At 45.0% G+C, this 18677-nt stretch overlaps 1 protein-coding gene across 3 annotated transcripts in view; it reads right to left on the reverse strand.

Annotated features, from left to right (window-relative positions):
* Positions 1-18677, reverse strand: part of ampd3b (adenosine monophosphate deaminase 3b) — a 54363-nt gene that overhangs the window by 8119 nt on the left and 27567 nt on the right. For all 3 annotated transcript variants that reach the window (XM_063197660.1, XM_063197662.1, XM_063197661.1), the window contains 8 exons: positions 17453-17618; positions 13143-13362; positions 9355-9484; positions 8612-8806; positions 6425-6556; positions 4058-4221; positions 3051-3177; positions 97-260 (listed from right to left, as the gene is read on the reverse strand). In XM_063197660.1, coding sequence (XP_063053730.1) covers positions 97-260; positions 3051-3177; positions 4058-4221; positions 6425-6556; positions 8612-8806; positions 9355-9484; positions 13143-13362; positions 17453-17618 — 1298 coding nt within the window. The remainder of the gene's footprint in view (positions 1-96; positions 261-3050; positions 3178-4057; positions 4222-6424; positions 6557-8611; positions 8807-9354; positions 9485-13142; positions 13363-17452; positions 17619-18677) is intronic.

Below are 18677 nucleotides of genomic sequence, written 5' to 3' on the forward strand. Positions count from 1 at the left end.
TAAATAAGTATATAAGTCAGTGGTCTTTGTGCCTGCAATGTTGTGTGATATGTGAAATGTGAAATATGCAGCATGTGAATGTGTAGTGTTACTCACTTGCGCAGGTTGTTGAGCACCATGATGTTGGCGTACATGTGGAAGAGGTAGTAGCTGTAGGGGGGGTTGTCGTTGGTGGTCCACTCCTCGGGCTTGGGGCTCTTGTAGGAGAACATGTGGTCGCTGTGCTTAGACTCGTCGTCCACGCTGTCAAAGCCAGTCACCTGCAAAAACAACACCGAAAACAAATACCAGTGATATTTTTCACTCTTAAAGAGTTTCTGTATAAAAAGAAGACAATCCGCACACTTCAGGTCTATTTTTGTGCAAAGAAGCTTTACTTGTAAACTGAGTGGTAAACGTGTGCCCTACCATATCCGCCACGGTGGGGCCATCTGTCAAATTTTACACTGACTTTTGACTCTCCACAGTGTTGTAAATACTCCTAAACTCGGGCAGTCATGGGTAAGCTGTTAAGGTGTCCTAAAGGTTGTCAGTTCGATTCCCGACCGGCCAGGTTGGTAGGGGGAGTAATCGACCAGTGCTCTCCCCCGTCCTCCTCCATGACTGAGGTACCCTGAGCATGGTACCATCCCGCCGCACTGCTCCCTTGGGCCGCCATTGGGGGCTGCCCCCTTGCAGGGGTGAGGCATAAATGCAACTTCATTGTGCAGTGAACACTCATGTGCTGTGGAGTGCTGTGTCACAATGACAATGGGAGTTGGAGTTACCCAGGTGGGCTTTCACTTTCACTTCACTTTCACTAAATAATCGGCAATTGCAGTATGTAAGTGTTTACTCTGGAAATGTTTACACCCCATTTACTGTGAAGCACAGGGAGAAATTCCAGCATCACTTATCAAAATTAGATCTCAGACAAGTGCAGGCTCAAAACGTATACCAGTAGTTCAAGACAATGCAAAGACGAACCCCACAACGATGAGCTTTTATTGTCGGCCCTTCCTCAGATCCTGACAATAAAAAGGGAGCTCATCTTTGCCTCATCTTAACATTTCGGAATCATCCGTGAAGTGTGTTGTTTTTGTTTCTGAACCAACCGTCTGGATGACAGACTGCTTACTGTAAAAGCACTGTTGCCTAATGCCTTGCGAAAGGGCCTAGGGGTTTAGGATTTCACCGTTTGGAGATACTATAGTGGAGTTTGCAACAGAACAGGGTGACATTTGATAGGCGTGTTGCAACAAGATTTAATCTGAGCTAGCTTCACACCCGCTGGCTTTAACAGTGCAGTTGAAGAGTTAGTACTGCACTGTATGTACTACAAACCTAGAGGGAAACTTTATTATCCGACTCATATTACTTCAGATATTTGTGGCTTTGCATTTACTGTACATTCAAGTTCTGACTCGTAGTGTTTTAACACCTGAAGACACGGTACAGTACATTTACAGTAAGTTATGACCAGAATTGGAATGCTTTAGTTGTAATGCAACACTAAAGACACTCAGTAACGCACGTTGCTCCACTAGTGGAACACTGCAACAGCCACTGAAAAAACTTCACTACCATACGGGAGATAGGAGGTTTCTGCCTGACAGCGACGATACTGTAGTTCTACACCACTATGACAGTGCACAAGGTCTTCAGGAACCAGACCTGCAAACTCATCAAAGAAAAAAAGGTGACAGTCTCCAGCGGAATGTTTGCGGGCTAGCAGCGCAGACGTCTGAACTAGCGCTCTGATTGGTCAATATTTCCCCATACGTTGCTGATAGGTCAGCGCGAGACTGTTGACAAACCAACAGAGAAATGCGTAGGCCTACCCGTAAACAAACACGCTCTGCTTTCGGCTCTTGACGTAATGGTTGGCAGGACGGACACCCCCCCCCCCCCCCCCCTCAAAAAAAAAAAAAACCTCTCCGGTTCTACATGATTCACGTGAATGACCTAATTGGACGGGAAAAAGGTGACTGTCACCAAAAGGTGACAAGTTTGCAGGTATGAGGAACACATTACGAACATTACGACTTGGTCATTGCCAATCTGGTAACATCTTATTTAAAACAGGGGCCAGGTCTTACTGGGTTAATGTGATAGTAATAATGTAATTTAAACAGAGATGCCATTCATAGAAATTGTGCTTCTAGCAGACTTTTGTCAGTGTATCAAACACATATATAAATGTAATAAAATGACTCACAGCGCCACCTATTTGTGCTTAAACTTCAAGGGTGCCAGGCGGCGCTGTACACAGATATCTCTGCACAAACGCAAAATGGTGTCTGACTGCAGAAAGGTGTTAAAAGGAGCATGCAAACGCACTTAATTTTTTGCATGTTCGAACTGACACATGCACTCTTGGCATGTAAAATCTATTAGATCACACAAGGGAGCAAAGCTAAGATGCTCAGTTCATGTTGCCCTATACTCACGGGAGAAACGCAATGCAAATGTTTTTATTCAGTCTGTCAGCCTGTCTGCCTGCCGTCAGAAGCAGAACCAAGCGTGAGAATTCCAGAATTCCATTAGCATTCTAAGCCTCTCTCTGTGGACAGGAAATGACATAACCCCAACATTCTGAGCCTCCACTGGGACTGAATGGGCATGAGCACAAACAACTGCAGAACCGCAGAGGAGCCGTGGAGAGAGGGAACCATGAAGGAGAAGAGGAGAAGGAGGAAGAGGAGGAGGAGGAGGAGGAGGAGGAGGAGGAGAGGGGTGAAGAGGAGGAGAGGAGAGGGGTGGGAGGGAAGGCAGGAACGGTGGAGATGAGTAGGTGGAGAGGGGTAGGAAGGAAGAGCGGAGGAGAGGAGGAGAGGAGGAGAGGAACAGAGGAGGAGAGGAGAGGAGAGGAGGAGAGGGGTAGGATGGAGGAGAGGAACGGAGGAGAAGGAGGAGAAGGGACAGAAGGAGGAGTTGAGGAGAGAGGTCCAGGAGAGGAAGAGAAGAGGAGTGGAGGAAAACCGGAGGAGAGGAAGAGGAGAGGAAGAAAAGAGGAGGAGGACTCACATATTTGAGGAAGACGTGCATCTCTTAAGAGGAGGAGGACTCACATATTTGAGGAAGACGTGCATCTCTCTGTGCTGCTGCGGGTTCACTGTGGCCTCGAACAGGGGCATGAAAATGTTCTCCAGCATCTTCGCAAAGTGGGGAACGATTTTCTTGGCCCTAAAAATGTCGCTGGAGGGGAAGAGAGAAAATGCAGTGAAACGTCATTGTGATACTACAGATGCACAGTAAATTTGAAGTATGATGTGTTCCAAATATATACACTCAGAAAAGTGTTTGGATGCATGCATGTGTGTGTGTGTGTGTGTGTGTGTGTGTGTGTGTGTGTGTGTGTGTGTGTGTGTGTGTGTGTGTGTGTGTGTGTGTGTGTGTGTGTGTGTGTGTGTGTGTGTGTGTGTGTGTGTGTGTGTGTGTGTGTGTGTGTGTGTGTGTGTGTGTGTGTGTGTGCAAGTGTGCGTGTGCATGCGTGTGTGTGTGTGTGCCTCTATGCATATACAGTATGCATGCTCTCACCATCCCCACTTACTAGATACCATCCAGCACATGTTGCACTACTATGGGGGCAGCTTCTGACAGAAGTGTGCCTGTGTGTGTGTGTCTGTGTATGTGTGCCTGTGTGTGTGTGCCTGTGTGTGTGTGTGTGTGCCTGTGTGTGTGTGTGTGTGTGCGCCTGTGTGTGTGTGTGTGTGTGTACGCACGTGTATGGGTGTCCGCGTGTGCGTGTGTGTGTGTGTGTGCGTGTGTGTCCACTTACTATATCCTGGGCACCTGTATGATCCAGCGCATGTTAAGGGAGTGCACCCTGTTACTATTGGGGACCTTATGACAGAAGTGTGTGTGTGTGTGTGTGTGTGTGTGTGTGTGCGCGCACATGTGTCTGTATGTTGGTGTGTCCACTTACTATATCCTGGGCACCTGTATGATCCAGTGCACCTTGTTACTATAGGGGACAATCTGACAGAAGTGTGTGCGTGCGTGTGTGTGTGCGTGTGTCTGTGCGTGTATGTGTATGTGTGTGTATGTGTGTGTGTGTGTGTGTGTGTCCACTTACTATATCCTGGGCACCTGTATGATCCAGCGCATGTTGGGTGAGTGCACCTTGTGCTGGATGAACCACTTGGACAGGTTCTCCCACTCGTCAGGAGAGCGGCCGTAGATGGAGAGACGCGGCTCCGCATACTGGTACTTACTCTCCTCCAGACCCTGAGACACCTCCTGATGGAGGAGAGATGGACATGATGGAGGAGAGGAGAGAAGGAGAAGGAGAGGAGGTGAAAAGAGGTTGAAGAGGGATGGAGGGATGGAGGAAAGAGAAGAAGAAAATGAAATTCAAGTTAATCGGTTACTAATGACTATCTGCATTGTCATAGCAGTGTTATGATGTAGTCAAGTGTTTTCAGCAAAGAGTGAATAGTCTACGGGCCCATCTGCACTAAGGCTAGGGCAGTGGTTCTTATCCTGGGGTGCGGGCACCCCCTGGGGGTGCGCCAGAGATTTCAGGGGGTGCACAGAATTTTGTTTGTGTTGAGGTTGTGACTAAAATTCTATAGCGAACATTGCAATTAGGCCAAATCAAAACCACATTTTAACATGTTTTGGTCCCCATGTAAAGTCATTAAAGGTACACTGTGCAGGAAATGGTCAAAAAAGGTACTGCAACTATGCAGCTCATTGAAACGGGGTTGCCTATTGGCAAATTCGACGTTTTCATGAACGCTTACTAAGTAATAAACTAATATTTTCTAGTATGGCCCAAGTGCAGTCATTTTTGCAGCTAAAAATGGCAATTTCTGGAAATTCAAAATGGCGGACCATGGAGAAGATCCCCCTTTTCATGTATGAAAAATGCAATTTTTCCAGTCATAATGAATACTTAGATTTTGATGGTGGTGGTAAGTATTCATGAAAAATGTAACATTAGTGAATGGGTAGCATGAATTCTGGAATTAAACAACTAAAAATCTTGCTCAGTGTCCCTTTAAGGTATTGATTAATGTCTCAAACAAGAGTCATTGTAATAAATTACTTAAATCCTTTTTAGTGCGTATACACGTGTACAAGTTTGGGTTGGGGGTGCGCGGCTTGTCTTGGGCACAGGTAAGGGGGTGTGTTAAGAAAAAAAGGTTAAGAACCACTGGGCTAGGGAATGCTACAGAATAAACATCCTGTAAACTGTGTAAACTTGACAGATACAAACCTGTATCATGTCACTTCTGACGTTGAGTTCTTTTTATAATACAGTCTAATGCACAGCAATAGATGAACACTGAGTAATCAGTAGTCCACTGTTTTAAATAATAACTGATAAGCCGTACTGTAGGTCTATCTACTAACTGACATCTACTTGTACAACATGTGCTGTCCTGGCCTCACCCTGTCCTTGCCAGACCTTAGAGGTGTGATATCAAGCTGTCACACTGCTGTCTGGCATACAATATAAAGCCGGTCATCTAAGGCAGTGGTTCTTAAAGGGGTATGCCACTATTTTGGGGCATAATACAGTTAAAATCGTTGGCTGGGGTTTATAAAGGTGGTAAAGTGTCTTATTTTTTATGTAAGCTGTTGTCTTGCTTTAAGACAAGTTAAAAGAGCTACATGCTACAGTGATCCATTGACTTTCACTTTAGCTACATACTCACTCTTTTAACTTGTCTTAAAGCAAGACAACGCTTAACATCAAAAATAAGACACTTTACCACCTTTATAAACCCCAGCCACCGATTTTAACTGTATTAAGCCCGAAAATAGTGGCATACCCCTTTAACCTTTTTTTTCTTAACGCACGCCCTTCCCTGTGCTGAAGACAAGCCGCACACCCCCTACCCAAACTTCTACACGTGTATTCACACACAAAATGTTTTTTAAGTGACTAATTACAATGATTCTTGCTTGAGCCATTAATCAATACCGTAATGACTTTAAAATGGGGACCGAAATGTGGGGTTTTTTTGCTCTAAATTTGGTGTAATTATGTTTGCAAGCAGAGATTTGGTCACAGCCTCAACACAAACAAAATTCCGCTCACCAAATTTCTGGCGCACCCCCAGGGGGTGCCCGCACCCCAGGTTAAGAACCTTTGATCTAAGGTAATGGTACAGGGCGTTGGTCTGTTACGCCCTCCTACCACCAGGGGTCACCCCCATATTTGTCAGACCAAAGGTTAAATTTTTACACCTATATGTAACAGCATCCTTTTGGGCAATGCTGCTGGGCAAAAACATAATTGGCTTGTAATTTTCTGATAAAAAAAATGATCTGGGTTGTCTTGATGAAAGTGATTTAGTTATTACGTAACAGTCCAAATAGCAACTCAGTTGCTCAGCAACATTGCTCAAAAAATGTGCCCTGTATATCATCACCTTTATCTTCATATGATGAATACAGTATATTCACTTCTTTTTCTCAAACTTTGACGTACCTTAACTATGCGGGCGAAGTACTCCCCATCGATGTAGTTATCTGTTTTGAGGTAGATCTCTCGGAGTTCGCTGGCCCCTACAGGGTTGTACTTGGAGTTGAATTTGTCAAACCTGTGGAACGTTTGTCTGCCCTGCAGCAGCAGAAGAGGACAAGGATCACTTACAGGGACTGCAGATGAAAATGAGCTATATAGCTATAATCTGGACTGGCACAAGCCATCTTTTTACTTCTGTAATCAATGTGTATTGTGCATGGGTCCCTGTTGAACTAAACTAAATAAACTAAACTAAACTAAACTACAGATATCCAAACCTGGGGTGCCTTTCTCGAAAGGGCAGTTGTTAGCAGTTAGCAACTTGGGTAGTTGCCAATGGGAAATTGTATTGCAACTAATATAACAAAGTAGCTACTGTAGTTAGCAACGACGCTTTCGAGAAATGCATCTCAGTTCAATCACATTGGCATGACAGTAAGACAATTTACACCAATTACAGTTCAAAATATCAAATTTATTTGACACTTTCCAAACCAATTCAAAATCTTTTTCCCTTTTAAAGTTTGTAAAACAGGAAAGAAAGCACTCTCCTCTTTGTGAAAAATATATAAAATTAAATAGAATCCAAGACCACAAACCACTCTTCTAGTGGCGGGGGATTTGATTCTGTCAAACAGTTGATGGTGTTTGGGGCTTACTGGCTTACTGCGGCCTCTCTGTATTCGCTCCAAAAGCAACTTGTTTTTTTATAGAGTGTATGGATCACTGAAGGCCATTTGTTTGTTTGGCGTTGCAGCGCCAAGGACAGCAGAGATGACGTACATGTACACTGGATTACTGAAACGTCAACTTTGGGCAAAAATCTTTGGATAAAGATGGCCCGTGTTTTCACAATGTTAACTAATACTAGTGCATATGGTAGGACATACTAGTAGTAGTTGTTGTTGTAGGAGTAGTAGTTGTAGTACTGCAAAGTAGATCATTACTATTACCAGGCATGATTTTACCGTAGAAGAAAATCCTGAGCCTGAACTTCAGAGTAAACATATTTTGACATAGAAAAAAACGAATGACAATTTCATTCTTGCAAATTGTCAAGCCTGGAGTCAGGCACTGAAGCTGAATACTATCAGACCTGCCCGTTACTACTTAGCAGAACATTACAATTACCAGGCCTGATATTAGAAGAAAATCCTGAGTCTGAACTTTTCTAAATATACCATCAGACCTGCGTTACTCTCTACCAAACTGCTACAGTCAAGGGTGCCAGAGTGAGTTTTAAAGTGGTGGTGCATTTTTTTCTCCTTCATTCTTTTTTTCTTTACAATGTTACTGCTGCTGCACTCCACTCATTTGTCTGCAGTAGGAGTTGAGAAATCCTCATTTAGGAAGTCCAAAAGTGGGCATGCAAGTGCACCACTGCACCCCCCCACCCTTTCTGGCACCTATGGCTACAGTAGTGGTCCATGAAGTGTGCAGTGCAGTGCACTCACGGCGTGGACGTCCAGTCAGTCTACAGTGAGGTCGAAGGGGTCCATGGCCAGCTTGACTATTTAATTCCTGCAAACTGTCAAGCCTGGAGTCAGGCACTGAAGCTGAATACTAATCAGACCTGCGCGATACTCTACAAACTGTTAGTGGTCCACGATGCAGTAGTAGTAGTACTACTTAGCAGAACATTACAATTACCAGGCCTGATATTAGAGGAAAATCCTGAGCCTGAACTTTTCTATATATACCATCAGACCTGCGTTACTCTCTACCAAACTGCTACAGTAGTGGTCCATGATGTGTGGCAGGACAGTCCTTATTAAGACACTTTGTTGCCCCTGGGCACTATACGTCGCAAATGGCCCCTTTACGAACAATATTTGTAAAGTTTGTGTCATGTGGTGCCCCCCTAACTGGCTGTAAATGATTGGTGCCCCTGGGCCCTGTGCCATTGGCCCTTATTATGCCATTATTATGCCATTATTATGAATCATCCGCCCCTGTGTGTGCACTCACAGCGTGGACGTCCAGTAAGTCTACAGTGAGGTCGTAGGGGTCCATGGCCAGCTTGACTATTTCATTCTTGCAAACTGTCAAGCCTGGAGTCAGGCTCTAGGGCTGAATACTAATCAGACCTGCATTACTCTACCAACTGTTAGTGGTCCATGATGTGTGAAGTGTGCAGTGCGGTGCACTCACGGCGTGGACGTCCAGCGAGTCTACGGTGAGGTCGTAGGGGTCCATGGCCAGCTTCTGGAAGACCTGCTTGAGCGTGACCTTTTGACCTCCCTTCTCCAGCACCACGCGCTCCGCCTCCGTCTTGCAGGTGCTCTGGATGAACTGCAGCAGGTGCTTCTGGTTCATGCAGGCCGCCGCGTGGATGTGGGTGTCCACCTGATGAGGAGGGAGTTACACACACACACACACACACACACACACACACACACATGAGGGAGTTACACACACACACACACACACACATGAGGGAGTTACACATGGTGTATTGTAGGCAGGCAGACAGGCACAAGCACAGACACAAATGCAGACACAAACACACACACACACACACACACACACACACACACACACACACACACACACACACACACACACACACACACACACACGCACGCACGCACACACACACACACACACACACACACACAAACACACGCACGCACGCACGCAGAGAACCACAGGCGTGGATGTGGGTGTCCACCTGAGATGAGGGAGTCACACACACACACGCACGCACGGACGCACGCACACACAGAAAGACAGGCAAGCACGCACACACACAATGAAGAAAAAGACATCTCTCTCTCTCTCTCTCACACACACACACACACACACTCTCTCTCTCACTCTCAAACATCCCTCTACTCTCTCTCTCTCTCTCTCTCTCTCTCTCTCTCTCTCCCCCCCCCCCCCTCTCTCTCTACCTTTCGGACGTTGTAGAAGTCTCTGTGCGGGACGCTCTTGAGCTCCTTCAGCTCGGCCATCTCGTTCAGCATCTCGTGAAGGTAGAACTTGGAGGCCAGGAAGTTCAGACGCCGGTGGCAGTACGTCTTCCTGCACAGACAGGAAACAGAGAAGAAAGGTAAGACGCCGGTGGCAGTACGTCTTCCTGCATTTAGGTGCCCAACGCGTTCCGCCTGCCTGATCCGTTCCTTTCACGTTTTAAATGTTTCTTTTGCAGTCGCCAGAACATTAACACAAAGAGATATGTTATATATTTATATTATACCTTTACTTTATATCGTTGTTTTACATCAAATGCGTTTGTCGCTGTAAATAGCCTAATATTGTGCTCTGAATAGTCAGTTGGTTAGCTGACCAGTTGGTGACCTTATTTAGCGTTCTGTAACGGTTATATATTATTATAAAACAGACAGTTTAAAACGCAAACTTCCTCCTGCAAAATAAACACTTAAAACGAGAAAGTAAAAAATTAACGGAACAAATCAGGCAATTTCTCTTCCGTATACGTCATACTGCGCATGTGCAGTGTGCAAAGGGAACGGATCGGGCAGGCGGAACCCGTTGGGCACCGACACTGCACAGACAGGAAACAGAGAGGAAGGGTAAGACGCCGGTGGCAGTACGTCTTCCTGCACAGACAGGAAACAGAGAAGAAAGGTAAGCGTCAATGCCATTACACCACTCACTGTTTCTCAAACTTTTTCAGACCAAGGACCACTTTGTCCCCCCCAAAAAAATGTTCAGGGACCACCTCACAACTGCTGAATTGACTGCTAATTTGACGCTGCTAATTTCGATGCAGATCACTTACTTTTTCACATTCACATTACAAGCCTCCAAGTGAAAATATGACTTCAGCTATGTTAAGCTTGGTAATAATGTTGCAAAAATAGCTGCTAGCTTGTCTTGGGAAAGTAGAAATCTCCTCATGGACCACCTGAGCTATGTCATGGATCACCAGTGGTCCCTGGACCACACTTTGAAAATCACTGCATTAAGTACACAAATCTAAAAAATAAAATAAAAAACTGGTATTTTAATTCTGTCTCTCAGTCTTCATGCCTTCCTATGTGTGCAGAAAAAGAAGAGAAGTGAAAGGGTTCTGATGCAAAACCCTCTAAAAGCCATTACAAAAATCGTAAAAAATAATTTCCTAGTATTTTCTCCAAGTAATCTCAATCAAAACGGCATTTAAATGTTATCACAATTCAAGCCCAAACAAAGTGATGGAGATATAGACAGATTTTTAAGGTTCCTTAATTTGTAGAAATGCAGACTTTTTTTGTCATCATGAAGGCACTTAATGCCTCGTTTCCACTGTCAGTTTTCTTGTAGGCCTACAGCGCGACACAGCGCGACTCGGCCGCCACTTTTTGCTTTTCAAATAGGCACGACACAGCTCAATCGTAAAGCAAAAAGTGAACGCCGAGTCCAGCGGTGTCGAGCTGTAGGCCTACCAGAAAATCGACAGTGGAAAAGCGTTTTGCATCTTAACCCTTTAAAGTGTTCTTTGAGACAGTCAAAGAAGGTACTCTGGGATGTGTCATTACACACTGATTCTGAATATTACTGAATGTATTCTGTGATACATCACTCATGCTGCTTAACAATATCATATATTCTGTGAAGTGCGTCAACAGAGAATATATTCTGTGATATGTCAATAGCACTGTTTCTGGATATCATATACTGTATACAGTATTCTGTGAAGTGCATACGCAAAGAAGATATTCTGAAATATGTCAGCGACACTCTTTCTGGCTATCATCCTATAGGCTATAGTGTGTGAGGTACGTCAGCATTCTGTGATATGTCACTAACACTGTTTCCGAATATCATGTCTGACATTGTTTATGGTGCACCTGTATCTTTATTAAATAAACTTGTTCTAGTGTGGTTCCTCTAAGGCACGCAGCACACGTCTTCATATAAATTCATGCGTGCATATGTATGTAATCCATCAGCTGCAGAAATCCCACAAGAACAACCCCCCCACACACACACACACACACACCAAAGATCCCTCTCTCTCTCTCTCTCTCTCTCTCTCTCTCTCTCTCTCTCTCTCTCTCTCTCTCACACACACACAAACACACACACTCAAACACCCTGCTACACACACACACACAGGTCCATCCGTGGTCTGTTGATGCATGGCTCCCATTTCAAACTGTGACTCTTGATGTGGACTATGTGGGCTGTGCAGACACTGCAGAGAGGCCTACCATGATTCGCGCACACACACACACACGCCCCCCCCCCCCCCCCCCACAAACACACACACACACATACGCACACACACGCACCCACATACACATACGCACACACACACACACACACACACACACACACACACACACACACACACACACACACACACACACACACACACACACACACACACACACACACACACACACACCATATGCAGTGGCCTACATTGATTTACAGCCCCATATGCAGCGGCCTGTTAACAAGCACACCGTGACAGAAACAGAACGAAATAAAGAAAGAAAGAAAGAAAGAAAGAAAGAAAGAAGGAAAGAAGAGAAGAGAAGAGAAGAGAAGAGAAGAGAAGAGAGAAGAGAAGATAAAAGAAGAGAAGAGAAGAGAAGAGAAGAGAAGAGAAGAGAAGAGAAGAGAAGAGAAGAGAAGAGAAGAGAAGAGAAGAGAAGAGAAGAGGGAAAAGATAGAGAGAGAAGAGAAGAGAAGAGAAGAGAAAAGAAGAGCAGAGCAGAGAAGAGCAGAGCAGAGCAGAGCAGAGAAGAGAAGAGAAGAGAAGAGAAGAGAAGAGAAGAGAAGAGAAGAGAAGAGAAGAGAAGATAAGAGAAGAGAAGAGAAGAGAAGAGAAGAGAAGAGGGGAAATGTAGAAGAGAAGAGAAGAGAAGAGAAGAGCAGAGCAGAGCAGAGCAGAGCAGAGAATAGAAGAGAAGAGAAGAGAAGAGAAGAGAAGAGAAGAGAAGAGAAGAGAAGAGAAGAGAAGAGAAGAGAAGAGAAGAGCAGAGCAGGAGTATGCAGCTGTGGCATGTGTTTGGTATAAATCAGAGCTGGGGTGGGGGGTGGGGGTGTCGGGGGATGGGAGTGGAGTGGGTTGTGTGTGTGTGTGTGTGTGTGTGGGGGGGGGGTGTTGTGTGGCCTGGATAGGAGCTCAGTCTGAAGTGAGTCACCCTCCACAGGAGTCCTGCCCACTGCCCTGCAACAGGTGGCTACGCTACGCTACGCTACGCTACCCAGCACAGCAGAGCTGTTTTTGCTTAGTCACTCCTGACTTCACTTAATGTTATTATATTTACTGTAAATACTATACAAGAAACGATTTAACATATAACATACCGCTAATACATTACTTAAAAGATTTTGATTAGGCCAATGTTACTGCACAACAACAGGTGGCTAGGCTAGGCCAGCACCATGCAGCATAGCTGTTTTGCTTAGTCACTCCTAACTTAACTGTAGGCATTAAACACTACATTAAACACTGTACAGGAAACTGTTGGTTTTACTGACCATGATGGCCATGTCCTTAGAGGTATTTAGAGATTCAAGATTCAAAAAGCTATTCTTTTGACTGAAGGCGTGTGTGTGTGTGTGTGTGTGTGTGTGTGTGTGTGTGTGTGTGTGTGTGTGTGTGTGTGTGTGTGTGTGTGTGTGTGTGTGTGTGTGTGTGTGTGTGTGTGTGTGTGCGGTTTACTGTTTTTGATTTACTGTTGTCGACATGGTGGTTACACACACACACACACACACTCACGTGGGCCCGTCGGCGATCATGGCGAGCACATGGCTGAGGTCGATGGCGAAGGTCTCCAGGTCGGGGTAGGGCAGGCTGCGCGGCTGGTCCTCCTTCATGGCGTCCGCGTCTTCGTACACGTAGACGATGCCGTCCTTCATCTGCAGCGCGTAGTTCAGGTCCTGGGAGATGTCCTCCGTGCTGTACGGGTCCTCCCCCTCACCAGGACAGGGGCAGATGTCTAGTGGGGACATATACAGTACGCATATATCAGGGGCAGATGTCTAGTGGGGACATATACAGTACGCATGAGGCAGATGTCTAGTGGGGACATATACAGTACGCATGAGTCAGGGCAGATGTCTAGTGGGGACATATACAGTACGCATATATCAGGGGCAGATGTCTAGTGGGGACATATACAGTACGCATATATCAGGGGCAGATGTCTAGTGGGGACATATACAGTACGCATGAGGCAGATGTCTAGTGGGGACATATACAGTACGCATATATCAGGGGCAGATGTCTAGTGGGGACATATACAGTATGCATATGGTATATATCAGGGGCAGATGTCTAGTGGGGACATATACAGTATGCATATGGTATATATCAGGGGCAGATGTCTAGTGGGGACATATACAGTATGCATATGGTATATATCAGGGGCAGATGTCTAGTGGGGACATATACAGTATGCATACAGTATATATCATATAATATAATATAATTAGGCAGATGTCTAGTGGGGACATATACAGTATGCATATGGTATATATCAGGGGCAGATGTCTAGTGGGGACATATACAGTATGCATATGGTATATATCAGGGGCAGATGTCTAGTGGGGACATATACAGTACGCATGAGGCAGATGTCTAGTGGGGACATATACAGTACGCATGAGTCAGGGGCAGATGTCTAGTGGGGACATATACAGTACGCATATATCAGGGCAGATGTCTAGTGGGGACATATACAGTACGCATGAGTCAGGGGCAGATGTCTAGTGGGGACATATGAAGAGTTCAGATGCAAACCCCCCTAAGTGTCTTTTCAGAAAATAATCTTAATTCATTTTTATTTAATAAGAAGCTATCAAAATTGCATTTTTTTTTATTTTATTTATACATAACTATTAATATGTATTATCAAGTACATGAATGTAAACCAAACCAACAACGGGGTTCTCTAAAAATATAGAAGTGCAGGTCTTCAGAAATGGAGTTAGGGGGTTTTGCATCTGAACTCCTCATATACAGTACGCATATATCAGGGCTCTGAATTATAGGACCAGTTCTGTTCTGTTCAGTTTTGAACTATGATATGTCACCCATAAAGTTGTGTGCATTGCACACTTTGAGCAAAACTGTGCTCTTACCCTGCCAATTGAACCTTCACACATCACCTTACTGGTGCAATGTGCAATTAATGAAGATTGGCCAACGGGCTGGTCCACTTGAGCCATGAAATTTCCCACATATGAAGAGTTCAGATGCAAATGACCCCCTAAGTAAGGAGTTTTGCATCTGAACTCTTCAATATAGAGTACGTATAAGTCAGGGCACTGAATTAACACTAGCCAACCGGCCAAATGCTGGTGAAATGTCATTTTGGCTGGTAGAAAAGACCAACTTACTAGCCACTTTGACCCATTAGTGAGTGTCTATTTTGCTGGTAAAATTTCATCTGCTAGCCATTTTGGCTGGTGGTGAAAAATGTTAATATACAGTACGTATAAGGGTTGCAGTCAGTAGTGGAACAATTGCAGACAGATCCCCAGGGTAAGGCACTGATAGGGCCCCCTATAGGTGGACAGGAAGCGAATTGGGAGAAAGACGGGGAGGGGTTGGCGAAGGTCCTGGGTCGGGAATCGAACCCGGGTCAGCCGCATGGCAGGCGAGTGCCCTACCGGTTGGCCACGACAGGGCCCTATGATGACAATTCTAAGGGGGTTTCTCCTTCATGTGATTGCCTTTAGTTTGTACAATTGCAGGAAGAAACAACCTCATGATGACCTCCAAAAGCCCTGTGTCCCAATTCGTGCCGAGTCTTGGCCCTCCCATTGAAATAAATGGGGCAGAGGAAGAGAAGAGAAGAGAAGAGAAGAGAAGAGAAGAGAAGAGAAGAGAAGAGAAGAGAAGAGAAGAGGAAGAGAGCCCTCCTCCCTCTCTGCAGCTACGATACTACATCAGGTGACCTCACTTGACAGCTGGATACCGTAGCGTAAGTTTCTGGGCTAATTACAATCAGCTGCTTTTGTGGAAGTCGGAGCAAATACCGTACAGCATATTGCATGGTTTGGCCTTGTATGGCCATGAATTGGGTGGCGCCAGATTCGACACTTTCACCGTGACCCATTTGAGCTACAAATTTCCCTCCTCTAGTCCACACTCCTTCTGGATTTAATTAGCTTTTAAGTACAGTATGACTAACATCTCAGATATGTGGAAATATACTTGGCAAAGATCCCCCCCATTGGTGACGATTGTGCTGCTTCATCAAAAACTGTTTGTTGTTTGCGTGTGTATATGAAGTCTCTCGTGGCGATGGGTTTGAGTCACCCTCTGTCTGAGGGCCCCAGAATAGAGCTGTGGTTTAGCCCCACTAGTACATTAAGGACCCGAAGGGCCCTGAATAGAGCTGTGGTTTAACCCCACTGGTACACTAGGGACCGGGTTGATCAGGACATAGTGTGTTTTTGTCAGGTTTTTATTTATAGTTGATCATGACATAGTGTGTTTTTGGGTTTTTATTTACAGTTGCGTCAACTTGCGTGGCTGTTTGGATTTTTATTTATAGTTGCGTCAACTTGCGTGGGTGTTTGTGGAATGAGGTCTCATCACCATCCATCCATGCATGATCAATTAGGATGAGGTCCTGCGTGTGTGTGTGTGTGTGTGTGTGTGTGTGTGTGTGTGTGTGTGTGTGTGTGTGTGTGTGTGTGTGTGTGTCTGTGTGTGTGTGTGTGTGTGTGTGTGTGTGTGTGTGTGTGCGTGTGTGCGTACTTTGCAGACATTGAAAAACTGAATTGACTAAGTGAAAGGTCATCCCATGTATTGATTCTCCCTGATCTGTAAACAAAAGTGATCTCAGTAGTTCACACGAAGGCGATCTCACTAATTGACTAATTCTGCCTATAGTATGGTCAGTTGGTACAATGAATTGGGTTGGAAAAAAAATCTGTGGCATGAGTTTTACAATCTTCTATACTTTATTTTCCTTTGCTTTCTGAATCTGGGGCATCTATCTATGGCGCTTTTTGCCATCCCATCTCTGTTCAATTCGGGCTTCAGGCCGACAGAGAAGTTTGGCCGCGCCAGTTGAGGCACCTGATCTCGAATCCAGGTATTGACATGTTTGCGCTGAAAATGACAATGTTTGGGAAGCGTTGGCTGCCAAGTGAGTGAGCACATTGGTTCCCACTTCCCAGTGTAACTGATGCGGGAATCTGCGATGGATGGTATCACTGTGACCGGTCCGGCACGAAAAACAGTTTGGATGACGTAACGAAAGTTGCATTGGATATACACCAGCACATTCCTAATGAGCACACACAGCCGCTTGATTAGTCTGACCAAATCCCAAATCCAAAGCAATGATGACATGTTTATCTGACGTCTTTGTAAACATCAACATCAGCAAGGACGTGTCAGTGTCATGTCCTGGAGGCTGGACAAACAACAACAGCAGGAAGAACAGCTAATGTTGATCTCCTCTGAGTTAAGTGAAGCTCCATCGTCAGCCTCCATGTCAGCCATCATCGTTTGAGTGAGAGACAGGTCGCACGCCTCAACTCTTTATAAACAAGGCTAGAATTCTCGAGGTTTTTTTTGTTTTACTCAGTAACATGTGTGCTGTAAAATGTACCGAAGTACATTACTCGAAAGAAAATGTACTTAAGTAAAAGTAAAATGACAAATTTTAAAAAGTAGTTTAAAAAGTACAAGTGCACAAAAAAGCTTCTCAATTACAGTAACGCGAGTAAAGTAATTCGTTACTTTCCACCTCTGCTAATGACAAAGCTCTTAGTTGGCCCCTCCAGTCCCCAGAACATCCCAAGGCCCCTTCCACTAGCCTGATTATCATCGACTTTCAAATCTCTTCGTGACATGGGGCCTATACTACAAAGCTGGTTCAGGATAAGTTAAGGTTAAGTTAAGAGGTACATCAGCTAATAGAAGAGCCTGGAGTCCTCATTTTCGCAAGAAAAGCTCTTGTATAAGATGATTCTCGGTCTTTTTACATTCATATAGACCCTCAGGCCTCCCCTTTCCAGTCAGGCCTAAGACCTAAGAGTTGTCAGCTCAGCCGTAAGTATCCTGACCTGGTAGAACCTCCTCGTCCTCTGTCCACTTCTCATCGTTGGCGGTGCGGAGGAAGCGTGCGGCCGTGCGAGGGAAGCGGTGGTAGGCCAGCTTGGAGTACTTCTCACGGATAAACAAGGCCTTCAACAGGCTCTTAGCCGCCTGCTCATAGTCCTCCACTGTGACCTGAAGCACGGAGAGAGAGAGAGAGAGAGAGAGAGAGAGAGAGAGAGAGAGAGAGAGAGAGAGAGAGAGAGAGAGAGAGATAGAGAGAGAGAGAGAGAGTGAGAGATGAGAGATGAGGGAAACACAGGGAGGGAGAGTGACAAAGGGAAAACATAGAGAGAGAGAGAGAGAGAGAGAGAGAGAGAGAGAGAGAGAGAGAGAGAGAGAGAGAGAGAGAGAGAGAGAGAGAGAGAGAGAAATGGAGAAACATCATTAGTCAATTCCAGAGGGGAAATCGTTCATTGCTCTGCATCTGTTAGTGCAGGTGCGAAGCTGTGCTAGCGCTACATGTAATCCCGCGCAGACCTGCGGTGTTAGCAAGCCAGATTGGACAGGCTTAACACAGTAGCCAGGGAACGCAGCTGGGACGACATAGTGCTATTTAAGGATAATGATGTTGCCAGTAACTTATTTTCTGAGCTTTTCCAAGAAATTGACAGAGCGGAAGCATTATGACATGAAATCACTGCGTGAAAGGAGAGCAGGAGTTTCTCTGACTGCTTCACATTTTATTTCCGAAGGTTGCACGTGTTGTAACCTTAAACTGAATATGTTCATGCATGTAAATATGCACAGAGCTTCTCCTTACTCGACAACAAATAAATAGTTTGCTTCATACATTACGTAAACGGACATTAGAAACAAAGCCAATTTCCTGGTCTGTACAAGTTTACCAAAGGCCAATGAAACTTATTTTGATTCTGCATTGTCTGGCTACGTACGTTTCAACTAACTACTAACTGTGAGCTAAATTCCTTGTATTACATTCCAAAATAAACTCATTCTGATTCTGGAATGTCTGACTGCATACCTTTCAACTCACTATTAAATGTGAGTCAAAATCTCTGGACGGAGGCTGATAGTTCCTGGTTGCAGAACCAATAGGTTCAAAAGCAGTTTTGTCCCAGCTGCAATTACTTTGCTAAACAAGATGTAAAATAAACCTAAGTATTTGTAAAAAATGCTCCTTGCACTTTAGCTGCACCAGGAGTTTGGTGTCACTTCTGCCATGGTCCTGCA

The sequence above is a fragment of the Engraulis encrasicolus genome, chromosome 4, assembly GCF_034702125.1.
Source record: "Engraulis encrasicolus isolate BLACKSEA-1 chromosome 4, IST_EnEncr_1.0, whole genome shotgun sequence".
NCBI lineage: Eukaryota > Metazoa > Chordata > Actinopteri > Clupeiformes > Engraulidae > Engraulis > Engraulis encrasicolus.